Source organism: Camelus dromedarius, chromosome 2, assembly GCF_036321535.1.
Source record: "Camelus dromedarius isolate mCamDro1 chromosome 2, mCamDro1.pat, whole genome shotgun sequence".
NCBI classification, from domain to species: domain Eukaryota; kingdom Metazoa; phylum Chordata; class Mammalia; order Artiodactyla; family Camelidae; genus Camelus; species Camelus dromedarius.
In genome coordinates this window covers 19,248,312-19,264,203 of record NC_087437.1, presented here as the reverse complement: position 1 = coordinate 19,264,203, position 15,892 = coordinate 19,248,312, and the positions used below count along the sequence as shown (strand labels likewise).

Below are 15,892 nucleotides of genomic sequence, written 5' to 3'. Positions count from 1 at the left end.
AGGCACTGTTTGGAATTTAAAAAACAAATTCTATAAGGAGCTTCCAATTTTGACATTTTTAAACAGCTCAATATTAACAGAAAAAACTAGTTAGTATTTAGTAAAGTGAAATTTATTTTTAAAATATTTTTAGGAAGCTGCAGAATGGCTAATGAATGCTCCTTGATAAGCTTGCAGTGTTAATTCTATATATGCTCCCTTCTGTGCTTCTGTTTTTGCAAAGACCTGTTTAAATTAAAAAAAAAGAAAGTTTTAAAACAGTAGGACTTATACTGTTGATAAAGTTTTTAGTTTTTAGTTATAAATGTTGCTGTAGTAGCAAAGAATAAGTACCAGTTTATACCAGTTTATAAAGCCTTCCACATTTCATAATATTGTTCAGATTTCAAACAGTAAGCATACTACACGCACAGAAAAACAGTATCACAGTTAAAGCAATACTAATAAACACCAGAAGTGTCCGAGTATGGCTTTCAGAAAAAATTAAGAAAACCTGACATTGTACCTCCTGCTGGATCAAAATGAAAACCTTTAGGTTCCAGAGAAATCTGGAGGATGAGTGCCAGCAAACTAGTTTCTCACTTCAAAGAATGGTTTCTTTCTAACCCTCCTGTGTACGGTGTCACCACTGGTTGTTTTTTACCGTTAGTAACCTTTATAACTGCTTTGCAGTACGCATAAAATAATGTGAGGACAGAACCCAGGCCCACAAATACGTGTCTGTTCTGAGCATTAAAAAAGATGAAAATTAATTATACAGTGGTTCTCCCTTCCCTACCTGAAAAAAATCATCTCATCTCTCAACATACACAGAGACATCTGTGTAAGCTCACAGCATTGAGAGGTACGCCATCCACAGTGATGATGCAGCTAAGCCCTGGCGTTGCACAGGCGCTCCCTCCCTGCTTCCAGACACCTGAACAGGAATGTGATGGAACTGAAGGACAGGAAGCCCTCCAGCGCACTGCTGGTGGCCTGACCACCTCAGGTGCCAGTACTGCAAACAAGGGGGCTGCTGCCCCGCTGTCTGAACTTCCTGGACTCCAGTTACAGCTCCCCGACCCCATCCCGTCTGTTCCTATTGTCCAGATGGGAGAAATATGGGGGCTCTAATCAGTCTGGTTCAAGACCACGAATCTGTTACCACAATCTGTTAAATATGACCCACTGCAAAAATCCTTCCCAGCTCAATCACTACACTACAGTGTGAAAAAAGCCCCTTTACCTTAATTAAATGCAGTCCCTCGGCAGCCTGCTCTTCGGCCTCTTGAGCTGACTGGCCATCTGGATGGAGGAGGTGATAGAGCTGGACCAAGCTGGCGGCATCATCAACTCTACAGAGGGAAAGGGTTTACTGGTAAAACGGTTTACTGTTTTCTTTTGCATCACAGTCCTACAAGTGTGCCAAACTTTACATTTCAAACTTTCCTTCGGCCAGAAAAAAAAAATGTAAAGCCTTTGGTTTCATATTTTGGGCACTTTCAGGAATTTAGGCTTCATACCAACTCTGAGATGGGTAGGGCAGGAGTCAATACAGGAGTGCCCAACTTAACGAAAGTGAATATATTTAAATGTGGCTGTATCCTTTTTGGAAATGGAGCATCACTTCTCATGGAAACCGCATTCCTAATGTTTCGTAACTGGTTCCCAGGCCAGCCCACATCACCAGCGGATAAGAATGTAATCCAACTTGGAGGTGGGACTGCACCTCGTGTAAGCCAGAGGCTGGTAGGCATGGGGCTACTCAAAGCCACTTGCCTTTAGGGACGTTAGCAGGGACATCTGCTAACGAATTTTCACTGAGACTCTGAATTAGTGGCTAAGTGCCTCTACAAGAGGCATCCTAGGAGTCCAAGGAAAGAATCCCAGGCTATCTGTCTATTCAGAAGAACCCACTAGTTAAAAATTAGCATCTTAGGGAAGCAAATTTGAAATTATGCACACCAGACAGAAGGAGAGTCTACTTTAGTGTCACACAACTATCTATGATGAAGCCTGAACAAGAGTTCAATTTTTATGGTTTGTACTTAACCTCTTTAAAAACCTATAAACAATTTTTATCAACATTAAAACCTAGCTTTCCCCAAACTACAGAATCACTATCCTCTCACATAGTCAACACCTTCCTACCATTTGCTACCTCAAAGCTGAAAGGGCATATAAAACTACCCCTTCTAGAGTCGGGGGACGGTGGGAGCAGGGTAAAGAATTTCTCAAGCCATGGTGACCTCAGAGAAATGCTCTTGGCTCATCCCAAGGCCTGTCCACCTTAAAGGCCACCTGGTAGAGCTGAGTAATCAAAACTTCCCTGGGCAAAATTTTTTTAAAAATATTCATTAAAAATCCATTGTGTTTTTTATAATCTAACAGTCCATTATTGCACATTATCTAATGTAGAACAAAAGATAACAGTAATTCCCTTCAGCGCACAGGCACATGAACCCATAAAGAGCTTAACTGGGTTTCCATATATGAGTCATGCTTAGGGCGTTACATTCACACTAGAGCACAACGCCTGTGTCTCACAAAACAATTTAGCTCACCTGTATTTGAAATTAAGAGCAAATAAATTTACACGTTCAAAAAAGATTTTAAAAGAATCTCAATTCAAAACTAACAGTGGGGCTCGAGTATGAAATAAATGTGCAGAATCCCAGTTCTGGTCTGGGTTCCATTCACTGAGGACATGCGCCCTCTACTGTTTACCTTGTGGTTTGCAGCAAACTGTCCTGTTGAAATCCTCACAGGAAGTTTTACTTCTGCAGAGCAGGAAGGCTAAGTACTCACAATTCCCTCCCTGCATGCAGATGAACTGCTCCAGATGTAAAGCTCACGTGTGATGACTATTACTGTAATACTGCTTACTAGTACACCTCAGTAAAGAACTTTAACTTTCAAAGAAATACATTTCTGTGTTCTAACTGCTTACAAAAGGTGTTTCATTTTTTAATACTTAAAATAATTTCATAATATTCACATTTGAGAAGCTTTATAAGAAAATTCATTCACAGGAGACGTCACTGCTAATGCACCTAAAGGCATGTCATGTTCGAGCATCCCCTGCTTATGGGGGAATTGCTGCTCTCCAAACTGGATTACACCACGCATGCTGGTGAGGAGGGCTGGCCTGGGAATCATCTACCGTTACGAAAGATGTTTCAATGAAAATTATGCTGTTTCCATATGGGCTGTATTTCGTAGATAATACGGAACCTTCTAGTTCCAAATGCCTCACCACTACGTGAGTGGTTCGGATTACATGGAAGATACTGAGTCAAAACTCTTACAATTAAAGCGGCAATAATCACTAAACCCTCTTAGTGACTTTCTTACTACACTCGTGACTGGTTTCTATTCCTTGTCCTTTTGGCCTTTAACTCAACCAATAGAAAGATACTCAAAACCAGTTTTCTCTTCAGTTTCATCACAAGTGGTGAGGGAGACTATTTCAGCTAGACGGCTAGGTGCACACCAGTTGCATGCTAGAATACAACAGACATTCTTTGTTTCACCCAACTTTGAAAAAAAACTTTCTCAATGCTTTAAAAATCTTACAAAAACAACGAGGATCAAAAGCAAGAGTATTTTCATAAATTGAATGATGACTTTTACTGAAAAGCCCTAGAAATAGTCCTACCGGAAAACAAGCACCCATCAGGGCTCACGTCTACTTATTCACATCTATTCAGTCCCCTGTGAGTATGTGGAAAGTTCACTGTTAGCCAGAAGTACCAGCAAGGCCAGGGGTAAGTCAATATCCAGGGTACACAGTACAGGTCCAAAGCCACTTACTCTTTAAGAGAATCCAGCCCTGTTTATACAGCACAAAAGCAAAGACTGAGAAAACTGGGTTATGCTGGAAGAACAATCCCATAATTAAACTGAGGGAAGTGAAAGCTATTTATCACTGGACAGCACACTGCTATCACTGAAAAAACAACAGCTTAAGTACAGGTATACGGTAATAGTAATATGAATTTCTTTTACTTACTAAGATCATACTTACAAATCTCTCTGAATCTGGTCAATCAGTAAACCATCAATCTTCTTCTTATTTACAAAATACCAAGCCATTCCACCGAAGTGTCTTGTTGAACGTAGAAGGTCATACTTTCCGTATTTATCTATATCTTCATAGGTCTGATGATGAAACTATCCATACAAAATGCAGTTTTTAAGAAGTAGGAAAATAAGCAGAAGTGATCAGCATGACTGGATATACATTTACCAGCGTGCAAGCTGCCCAAGGAATTATCAGTAAAACCAGGTCTACTTACACCTGCCTCTGTAATCATGAACCAACAGCTATGGTTTAGACCAACCCTCCAACGCGGAAGTGTGTGGAGCCTGGGACAGGTCTGCCAAACACTTATAGCCACATCAATTACCGTTCAGCAGCCGCACACTATTTAGGAAGCACCTATTACATACATGTACGGACACTGGAAATAATGGACCACCATTTCTTGGTCACTAGGGGAAAAAAGAAATCAAGAATATTCCTTCCCTCCTCCCCTTCCCCTATTCCGTCAGCCACCCTGTTCCATCTTGTTAACTCATGTTCCTCCAGTTCTCCTTCCAGATCGATCTTCCTAAACGAGGACTCTGACGAGGGCATTCCTGTGTTCAGAAGGCTTTCAAAGGCTGCTGACTGAAGTCCACATTCCTCAGCCTGGCACCTGAGGTCTCCTGTGACATGGCCCCATCCACCTTCCTAGCTTAATCTTGACCCGCTCCCCCGCATACACACTGCACTCACAAGCAGACCAGATAACTGGCCATTTCTCAAGTACACTTTCTCTTTTCCTGCCTACTGTTCGTACTTTCCCCTCTACCTGAAGACCTCTCCTCACCCACCTCCACCTGCCACAATGTTCCCTACCCTTCTAGAACCCTCCTCAGGAACCCTACGAAGCCTTTCCTGAGAGCACACTGTAACCTTCTCCTAGCACCTAACATCTCAGACCTACGGTGATAATTATCTGTATCCTTAACCAGCACCCTTCCCCACAATCATTTCTGGACTGCAGGCTTCGATAGGATTCGTGCCATCACCTCCACAAGAACGCCTTACACATGGAAGGTACTACGTGACTATTACATTGAACTGTGAGACACATACACTGCGTTCTGGCAAATTTTAGAAAATAACTTTCCTGTATGATAGACTGAAAAAAGAATAGTCTCTGCCATCAAGTTTGGGTCCTAACTCTACCACTCACTAGCTGTATAGCTTTCAACAAGTCACTTGGGGAAGGGACAGCTGGGTGGCAGAGGGCATGCTTAGCGTGCACCAGGTCCTGGGTTCAATCCCCAGTACCTCCATTTGAATGAATGAATGAATGAATGAATGAATAAACCTAATTACCTCCCCCCCACCCAAAAAAAAAACAAAAAACGAGTTACTTAACTATCCAAGCTTATGTCCTTTCATCCTTGAGTCAAGGGTGGTCATGAGGATGAGAATACCCACCTGGTGTACATCAGGTTCTCAACAAGTGTTCAGGTATTTCCCTTCCCTCCCCTCTGTACCAGAACTTACAACCTGACTCATTGTGCTAGATTTAAGCATCTTACTCACAGCCATACTTAAGCCCATACTTCAGAAACTGCAAAATATACTCACTTTGATATATTCAGCAGAATCTGGCTCAAACTGGGCAACACAGAGATCGAGGACATCAGCATGCCGGTCCTGGCTGTACATGGTCTAAACCCACACAGCAGAGGTGGAATTAGATGAGAACAGGAAAGTGCAACACCCGTCCTGACGCCACGACAGGCCTGCCCATTGGCACAAGGGCTGCATCTGTGCCCATCGGGAGGGACGCACAGACAACACAGGCTTTGTCACACCTTCATTCAAATCCCAGCTGAGAATTATAAGACAGAAAACCCTACTTATCATTCAAAATGTCTATCTGTGTTTATCAAAGCAAAAGGCCCAGCAGCACCAGAGCCAACTGGTTCAACAGAGAAACCAGCACTAACCAGGGTCACCTTACCTGAAGATTTTCGTCCTTGAAAATTACTGGAGTTAAAACTCTACGACCTTCTTTTGGGAAATAAATTTGAATCATCCGGTCCCGTTCCTCCCAAGAGGCTTTGCGTAGTGTGCCACTTGGTTCTCTGACAACAATAAAACGCTCCTGAAAGAGAAAACATAACCGAGGATGAGTCTGTGAGAACTTATTTTCAGTTCCACTGTCCCCTTAAGCACCACTATAAGAACAATTTGCAATCAACAATATAAAATGCAACCAGGAAATATAAAATGCGATCATGTGTATGATTTCAATGATAATTTTAAACCTCAAAGACTTGGCAAGACTTGATATTTCCTTCACAAATCACTGCTGTGCTGCTGACAATCAGTAATCTTTTAGTATGAAAGGTTTTTCAGTATGAAATGAAAGTATTTACTAAGGGCAAACTATAGTCCTCAAGTGGGTTCAATACATAAAATGATTCCACTAAAATAAGTTGATTCTGAGATTCATCTAAATCCACTTCAGAAGAAAGAAGTGCTGTAAAGCCTTTTTGAATTGTTTCACTACTCCCTCATCCGGAAGTCTCACCTAGGAGGACGTCACTACTTTATGATCTGCGTTTAAAGTCCCAGGATAAAAGGAACAAACCCAAGACTGTGGAGTCTTAATTTCACACGTCTACGCTTCCTCATACTGGCAGGAGACGAATGTGTTGGAGAAACCACTGGCCCTCCTGCCTCTGGTCTCTCTAGCCTTCCAGCTGCCAAGTCCCAGGTCACACGGTCACTTCCTCCACTAAATTCCACCCAGTCTCTACCACTCAACTGGCAATTTACCATGTGTAAGATTCTTGACACCTCTCAGATATTGTTACTATTGTTACAGAACTGAAAAACGTCAGGGCCTGGGGATTATAGTTCTTTGCAACACCCAGAATGACTTTCCCAGAGCTTTGCACGTGGCAGATGAATGATAAGCATCTGATTAATGTTTAAACTAACAGATGGTACTGACTCTCAGCTCTTCAGAGGTGTAAGAGTCTCTGAGTGTATTTTGAGGATAATATAATTAAAACTTTCATCAAGCACTGCAAAGAAGAAAAAAAAATAGCAGATGGCAAAGTAATACAATTGTTCCTCAAAAGGATTTTGGTAATCTGAATTCCAAGTTCCTCTCCTGCTGTCAGGTTATAGAATGCGCCCACAGCCAGCCTCCACAGCACTGCAAACACACGTGAAAGTACCTCAAAGCAAAAATTCTAAAGGTTTATTATGTCAGATATACAGGTGGCCAAGGTACAGACACAGACATTGTTCAAAGCAGGTCTTCTAACCAGAATCGTGCAGGATAAAAAGGTTAGGATGGGTTGGCCCTTTCCCCAACCCTATTACTATGCAATATTCTACTGAGTTCTGTGGGCTGAATTGTAAATTCCTCTTTTTACTCTTTACTTGAAAAGGCTCAAACACAAAAGTCATATGTAAGTATGACAGTGTACCTTCGGCACTGGCAACCAAGGGAAGGGGAGCTAGAGAATTAAAAAGACAACAGATGAAGTGGTGCTGTCCAAAAACCTTCTGGGGAAATTGTCGCTCTTCCTGCAAATTCTGCAAAGTGAAAATCCTTTGGGAAGTCTGAGATTTGGGGGCATCATCAAGAATTTACGGGAAAGAAACGCTCCATCTTCTCCAAAAGCTTCAGCTAAGGAAGTCAGTCTAACTTGGGCAGAAAGAATCTCCCTTTTCCCACTGCCTTGGAGATTTTTGCCTATTGGTGGTTTGGGGGTGGCCTTCTGTCTGGTTCTGTCTCAGCACACCCGTCTCTTTCTCTGCAGTCAGTCTGGAACATACTGTGTCCATAATCCACAGGGAAATGGAGACGTGCCGATGGGGTACTCGTCTGCATTTTCCTCTCTTACTCTGAGCCTGCCAGGTCTCCCCGTGAATCACAGAAATTCGGGTTTTTCCAAGCAGCTGGGTCACATGATGTTGACCTTTGTCCCTCAGGCCTATCTCCACACAGTATTTCAAATAAAGATCATTTTGCGATGGAATGTGTACTTACCCGGTGTGGTGTGCTGTATGATATATCAGTAAACACATATTTGGCTGTTTCTGTTCCTTCCAAAATCTTATCTTCAGCTAACACATCATTTATCGGGGCTCGCTCTTCCAGAACTGGTGGCATTTTTAATCGGACTTTAGCTGCCTCAACTGCCTTTCTTGTAGCCTATTGAAACACAATATTTCTTAGGGAAAGTCACAAGGTTAAAGACCAAAAGGATCACCTGACAAAAGCAGATATTGATCCAAAATGCTAAGGACTGCAAAGAGAAGCTAGAGCCATGAATTAGTGGGTGAAAAGCCAGACTTGGGCTCCTGGGCCCTGGCCTTTCCCTCTGCGGTGTGTGGCGTGGCTGAGAGCACCAGCTATAGGCTCAACCCTTCTCAAAACAGCACAGGGACGCTCTGAGACAGAGCCAGACATCAGAAGCTGCCTGAAACAGACTAAAGGATTTCACTAATTAGGGGCTTACTACGTGCCAGATACTGTTCAAATACTTTAAGGCACTTGGCTCATTTCATGCCCACAACTACCTTATGAACTAAGTGCTACTGTCATCTCATTTTCTGAGAGGGGAAATAGAGGCACACAAATGTTAAGTAAACTGCTAAGCTGCAGCACTGGGATTTGAACCTCAGGCAATTTAACTCCAAAGTCCGCACCCTCAACCCCTGGGCACACTGAGCACGTTACTCCATGCCCTACTGTTGACAGCGATCACCTCCGAGGGGCAAAAGGGGGATTTTCACTCTTCATGTGATACACTAGTAGGTATTTGAATTTTTTTGCTTTACTAATTATTTCTGATTATAAGAACAATAATACTTCACATATTCATACACCAAAGCATTTCCCACTCAATAACCATGACTCCAGGAGGACACTTGCCTGGAGTAGGATGCTGTTCAGAAGGATCTCATAATCTCACCAAAGCCTCGGCCTCAAAGCAGCTACCACAAACGTTTTTCCAGAAGGAGGCTGGAGCAGGCAGGACAAAGGAAGGATGCTCAGGCTGGTTCTGGAGCAGAGGCGGCTCTGCCTGATACCCAGACCTGACCCACATGTCTAGTCTGCCTAATTCTGGCCACACTCCCTACTCCTCTCTGCCTGCCTGCTCGCATTTCTTTCCTCAGTTCTGTGCCTGGGACTCCCCGTCATCAGTGCCTGTGGAAGAGCAGCTACAGCATCTGGAGGGGCCCTGGCAATCTTGTTTAATCCTTTAAAGACAGGGTATTTTACCAATATTCCTCATTCATGTACCTCTTCCAACTGTGCTTGGGTCATCAGCTTGTAAGTCGGTGGCTTCAGTTCTTGTATGGCTGGCTTAAAAATCTTCTGCAAATCCAAGCCTGTCATCTTGATGAGTATGCTTTGGACTTCCTCATCCATAAATGTAGGTTTCTTGGTCTCTGAGCTACTAGATTCTGTTAAGATGGATTTTTGTAAATAAGATAGCAAAAGTGACAAGCCAACAAGACCTCCAAATGGAAAAGTAAGTCAGCAATAAAAATGACCAACACAATACCTCAGTATGCATAATGGTAAGACCTACAAAGATCCATTCATTTAAAATTTACTGAGCATCCACTATGATAAAAAATGGACTGCCAAAAAGGCACTCAAAGTCTAGAGGAGGAAGTAATAGGAAAAAAGTAGTTAGTGCACTATTAATAACAATAATGGATGCTACCATTTACAGACTTGTCTCCTATATGCCAGGCATCACATACATTTTCAGGAATGCTTACAACAACCCACAAAATAGGTAATGATAACCCAATTTTGTAAATGAGGATACCAGAACCTGCCTAAAGACAACTAGGTATTAAATGATAGAGCCAGGATTTAAACTGAAGTTTATCTGATTCTAGAGCCTAGGTCAACTCCAATCTACCATCATGCTCCTCAGAGTAAGGGCTACGTACACGGGATGTACAGGGAGTTATATGATTACAGAGGAAGAAAGTAAACATAGCCTGGAACAGAGAAAGGCACGTTAGGGTCAAAGAAGTCTTCCCAGGGGCCAGAAAAGGGGAGAAAAGGGAAGGAAACCTTAGGCTGAGGGGTTCCAGCTAGGAAAGAGAACTGAGTCACTGGACATGATACTTAAGAGGCCACGTGGTGTCACAGAAGAAACTTGGACAAGAGAGGAGACCCAGATCTCAGCTCTGCCTTATGCAGTTTGTCTATCCCTTTGCCCAAGCCTCCATTTCCATTAGGAATAAAAAAGCCATTCCCTTCCTACCACCTCTTCCCCTGCTAATCCTGTAAATGCTGGTGTCCCTCAGGATTCTGAACTTCCTTTCTCCCTTCTCACATTCTCAATGGATAATCTCCTGACCTCCTATAACTAGAATTACTTCCATATGCTGGAGACTCCAGCCAAGACCATCTCCCACCCAACTACCCACTGCACATCTCACACGCACTTCAATATTCCCAAAGCAGAGCCCACGACTTCTCACCTGGCTCACACGTGCTTTCCTACTATCCGTCTCAGCACCATCCAACAGGTTACATGAGCCAGAAACCTACCGTCATTCCTGACTTCTCCTTTCCCCTCCACGTCTAGCCAAAAGCAGCAGTAATAACAGCAGTAATGACAACAGCTGATATCTGTTAGATATTTACTATGTGCCAGTACTTACTAAGTACTTTATATACTTAGCACATTTAATCCTCATAACAACCCCATACATACTATGATTATCCCCATTTTACAAAAGGGGACACTGACACAAAACATCCTGCCTGTTACACCTCATAAATCAGTCTTCAGTCCTCCACTTCCCACTGCCACTACCCTAGTCAAGGCCATCATATCTCCTTCCGTAGCCTCCTACCCTATTTCCCTGCCTCCATTCTGACCATTCTCCACAGAACAATGGATTCATTTCTTAAAAATGTAATCTAAACAACAGAAAAGATGAATAAGACAAAGAGTTGGTGTTTTGAAAAGATAAACAAACCTGACAAACCTTTAGCTAGACCAGGGAAAAAGAGACAGGACCCAAACCAACAAAATTATAAATGAAAAAGACATTACAACTGATACTACAGAATTACAAAGGATCATAAGAGGCAACTTTAACAATATGGCAACAAATTGGACAACCTAGAAGACACAGAAAAATTCTTAGAAACATACAATTTACCAAGACTAAATCAGGAAGAAATAGAAAATCAAAACAGACCTATTACTGGTAAGAAGATAGAATCAGTAATTTAAAAATTTCCTAATGAAGAAAAGCCCAGGACCAGATGTCTTCATGGGTGAATTTTACCAAACATTTAAAGAATTCATGCCAATCCTTCTCAAACTCTTCCAAAACATCAAAGAAGAGGGAACACTCCCAAACTCATTTTACAAGGCCACCATTATCCCGATACCAAAGCGAGAAAAGGATACTAAGAGAAAACTACAGGCCAATGTCCCTGATGAATACAGAGGCAAAAATTCTCAATAAAATACTAGCAAACTGACTTAGCAGAAAATTAAAAAGATCATTCACCATAATCAAATGGGATTTATTCTTGGGATGCAAATGGGATTTATTCTTCGGTTCAACATACTCAAATCAATCAATGTGGTACATCATATTAACGGATGAGAAAAAAGTCATACGATTACTTCAATAGATGCAGAAAAAGCCTATGACAAAGTTCAACATCCATCCATGTGTAAAACTTCTAAAATAAGGTACAAAAAGAACATACCTCGACATAATAAAGGCCATATATGACAAATCCATAGCTAACAACATACTCAATGGTGAAAAGTTGAAAGCCTTTCTTCTAAGATCAGGAACAAGATAGGGCTGCCCACTCTCACCACTCCTATTAAACACAGTACTGGAAGTTCTAGCCAGAGCACTTAGGCAAGAAAAACAAATAAAAGGCATCAGAATTGAAAAGGAAGGAGTAAAATGTCTCTATTTGCAGATGATATGATTTCATATACAGAAAATCCTAAAGACACCATCAATAAACTATTAGTTCTAATCAACAAATTCACTAAAGTTGCAGGATACAAAATTAACACAAAAACCAGTACCATTTCTATACACTAACAACACATTATCTGAAAAAGAAATAAAGCATCAAAAACAATAAAATATTTAGTAATAAGTTTAACCAAGGAGAGGAAAGACTGCTATACTGAAAACCACAAGACCTTGAAAGAAATCAAAGACACAAACAAATGGAAAGGTATTCAGTGTTCACAGATTAGAAAAATTAACATTGTTAAAATGTCCATACTACCCAAGGCCATCTATAGATTCAGTGCAACCCCTATCAAGATTCCAATGGCATTTTTTTTTACAGAATTAGAAAAAACAATCCTAAAATTTGTATGGAACCACGAAAGACCCTGAATAGCCAAAGCAATCCTGAGAAAGAACAAAACAGGAGGCATCACATTTCCTGATTTCAAGCTATATAATCAAAATAGCATGGTGCTGGCATAAAAACAGACACATAGATCAATGGAATAGAGAGTGCAGAAACACTCACGCATACACAGCCAACTAATACTTGACAAGGGAGCGAAGATACTCAATAGAGAAAAGACAGTCTCTTCAATAAATGGTGCTGAGAAAATTGGATATTCACATATAACAGAATGAAACTAGACCCCTATCTTACACCATTCACTAAAATAAACTAGAAATGGATTAAAGACTTAAATGCAAGACCAGAAACCATAAAACTCCTAGAAGAAAACAGGAAAAAAGCTCCTTGACATTGGTCTTGGCAATGATTTGTTTGGATATGACACCTAAAGCACAAGCAACAAAACTAAAAATAAACAAGTGGGACCACATCAAACTAAAAAGCTGCTGCACAGCAAAAGAAATAACCAACAAAATGAAAGATAACCTAGAGAATGCGGAAAAAATATTTGCAAACCATGTATCTGATAAGGGGTTAATATCCAAAATATATAAAGAACTTATACAATTCAACAGCAAAAAAACAAATAATCCAATTAAAAAATGGGCAAAGGACCTGAATAGACATTTCTCCAAACAAGATGCACAAAAAGCCAACAGGTATATGAAAAGATGCTCAACATCACTAACCATTAAGGAAATGTAAATTAAAGTCACAATGAGATATCACCTCATACATCATCATCAAATGATGTTAGAATGGCCATCATCAAAAAGACAAGAGATAGCAAATGCCAGTGTGGATGTGGAGAAAAGGGAATCCTTGTGCACTGTTGGTGGGAATGTAAACCAGTACAGTCACTATGGAAAAACAGTATAGAGGTTCCTCAAAACAAAAACAAACGAACAAACAAAACTACCATATAATCCAGCAATCCGACTCCTGGGAATTTATCTGAAGGAAATGAAAACACTAAATTGAAGAGATATTTGCACTACCACGTTAAGAGCCGTATTATTTGCAATAACCAAGACATGGAAACAATCTAAGTATTGATTAATGAATAAAAGGATAAAGATGTGAGAAATATATATATATATATGTAAAATATAGTAAATAATATATAATTTTTTTTACAGTTTAAAGACAGTTTAAAAACATATGAAAGGTGGTTCTGTTAGAGTAGACACTCTTAATATCATCCTGTCTTCACAGTAACTGAGAGAGAAAATCTTATTATTGGTGAGAAGTATTCCAAAGATCACTTACTAGTGAAAAATCACAGCTGTCAGAGAAGTTTAAAATTTATTTAACCTATAAAATAATACACATACACGGAATATTTTTCAGCCACAAAAAAAGGAGAAAATCCTGCCATCTGTGACAACATGAATGGACTTTGAGGGTATGCTAAGATAAATAAGTCAGGCAGAGAAAGACAAAAACTGTATGATCTCATTTATACGTGGAATCTAAAACAACAACAAACTCATAGAAAAAGAGACCAGGTAACGCCAGGGTGGAGGGAAGGGGAGGTTCTGATAATTGGATGAAGGTGGTCAAATGGTACAAGTACTAGGGATGTAATGTACACTATGACTACAGTTAACACTGCTGTATGGTATATATGGAAGTTGTTAAGAGAGTAAACCCTAAGAGTTCTCATTACAAGGGAATTTTTTTTTTCTTTTTTTGTATTTCTATGAGAGGACGGATGCTAACTAAACGTATTGTGGTAATGATTTTATTATATATGTAACTCAAACCATGCTGTACACCTTAAACTTAACACACTGCTGCAAGTCAATTACATCTCAATAAAACTGGAAAAAAAATAATTTAAAAAATGTAATCAAGATCACTCCCATGTTTAAAAAAGCTAAAGTGATTTGCTTACTTCGCTGTGTCCCTACTAGACTATGTGCTCTCCCAGTACAACCTTGTCTTGTATTGGTCTCTGGCACCCAGGGTCCCTTATAGTGCCTGGCAAACAATACGTGCTCAGCACTACTCTTTCTTCAGACAATCTCACCCATTCCCCCAGCTTCAGTTACCATTTTCACCCCAGTGTTTCTCAATTTATATGTACCTACATACCAGAAATGTCCTCAAATTTAATGTGTCCAAAACAGACGTTTAATTCTGCTTCCCCTCCCATCTCCTTACCTCATCTACTCCTGCTTTTTCTCCCCCACTTCTCCTCCTCTCCCTCCCCTCGGAAAAAAATGTTCTATAATTAATCTTCTCTGTCTTGGGTATAAATGGGACTACTCTCCATTCATCTGCTCAAGCCAGAAACTTAAGAAGTAACACTGATTTCTCCTTTTAAATCCAGATTCAAAGTCATAACCAGCCTCCTCAACCGTACCTCCAAAATGGGTTCCCAAACTACCTGTGTTCAGTCTCGTTTCTGGACTTTCGCTTACACTGTTTCCTCCGCTTAGAATGTTTCTTGTTTTCTCCCTAGCATGGTTAACTAGGTCTCAGCTTTGGTCATATTTTCAAGAAACTGTACCCTGCCCTTCCAGCCTAGTTTGAGCGCCACTCTTCTCTTGAGTCGCCCTATCACAGTCCAGGTCATACTGCGCTGCCACTCCCCAGTGGGCTACGAGTTCCTTCAGGGCAAAACCCGTGTCAGTCAGTCCGCCGTATTCCCTAAACCTAGCTCGGTGCTTGGCAAAGGGAGCCCACGCACTACTAATTAAGTGAGGGAACGAATGAACAAACGCGGGGGACGACAGAGCCTGCGGGTACAGGAGAGAGCCGCCTGGGCTTAAAGGTGCGCTGAGGGAAGAGCCGGGGCCCCCTACGTGTGTCTCGCCAGGCTGAAGCAGGCCCCAGGTCTCCCAGGAAAACGCCCTAGCGGACGACCCACGGGTCACTTACCGGCCTCGGAGCCGAGCCCACGGCATGGCGTTCCCACCCCGCAGGCCCCGGGCAGAGGCTGGAGCAGAGCGCTGGGCTCGGGCCGAGCTCGGGCGCGGAAACAGAACCGGCCCGGGCCCGGAGAACCTCTCCGGAGGCTCCACAACGACGCAGACGCCCTGAGGGTCGCCATAATTATCCGGACCACTGACGCCGGAAGCAGCTGAGAGCGGTTCCGGGTCTCGCGCCGTTCATATGGCATTCTGGGAAATGTAGTCTGGATGAGGGAGGAGGGAGCCGGAAGCGATGTAACTTAATGTTTATAAAACAGTAACATATAAAATCTATAAAATAATGTTATTGTTAATCTAGAAAACAAAACAAATGTATAGATTGTTTCTTATAAACCGCTTTTTCACACGTAGAAGGTGTTTATGTTCTCCTTTTTCAGGGACCTTTCCTTCGTTTCCATGGCTCTAAATAACAAATTTCCATTTCCTGCCCAACCCTTTCCTCCCAGCCCCAGGTTTAAATCCAACTGCCTATTCGACTTCTCCATTCAGACTTCTCACAGGACC

The 15,892-nt window shown here is 41.5% G+C and overlaps 1 protein-coding gene across 1 annotated transcript; it reads right to left on the bottom strand.

Annotated features, from left to right (window-relative positions):
- Window positions 1-90: 90 nt before the first annotated feature.
- On the bottom strand, window positions 91-15,521 carry MRPS22 (mitochondrial ribosomal protein S22). Its single transcript, XM_010976780.3, has 8 exons — window positions 15,336-15,521; window positions 9,315-9,478; window positions 8,055-8,219; window positions 6,006-6,149; window positions 5,627-5,710; window positions 4,007-4,152; window positions 1,226-1,334; window positions 91-225 (listed from the first exon to the last, which is right to left on the bottom strand). Exons 1-8 carry the CDS (start codon window positions 15,505-15,507, stop codon window positions 130-132), a joined length of 1,080 nt encoding a protein of 359 aa, XP_010975082.1. The 5' UTR covers window positions 15,508-15,521; the 3' UTR covers window positions 91-129.
- Between the last annotated feature and the right edge of the window lie 371 nt (window positions 15,522-15,892).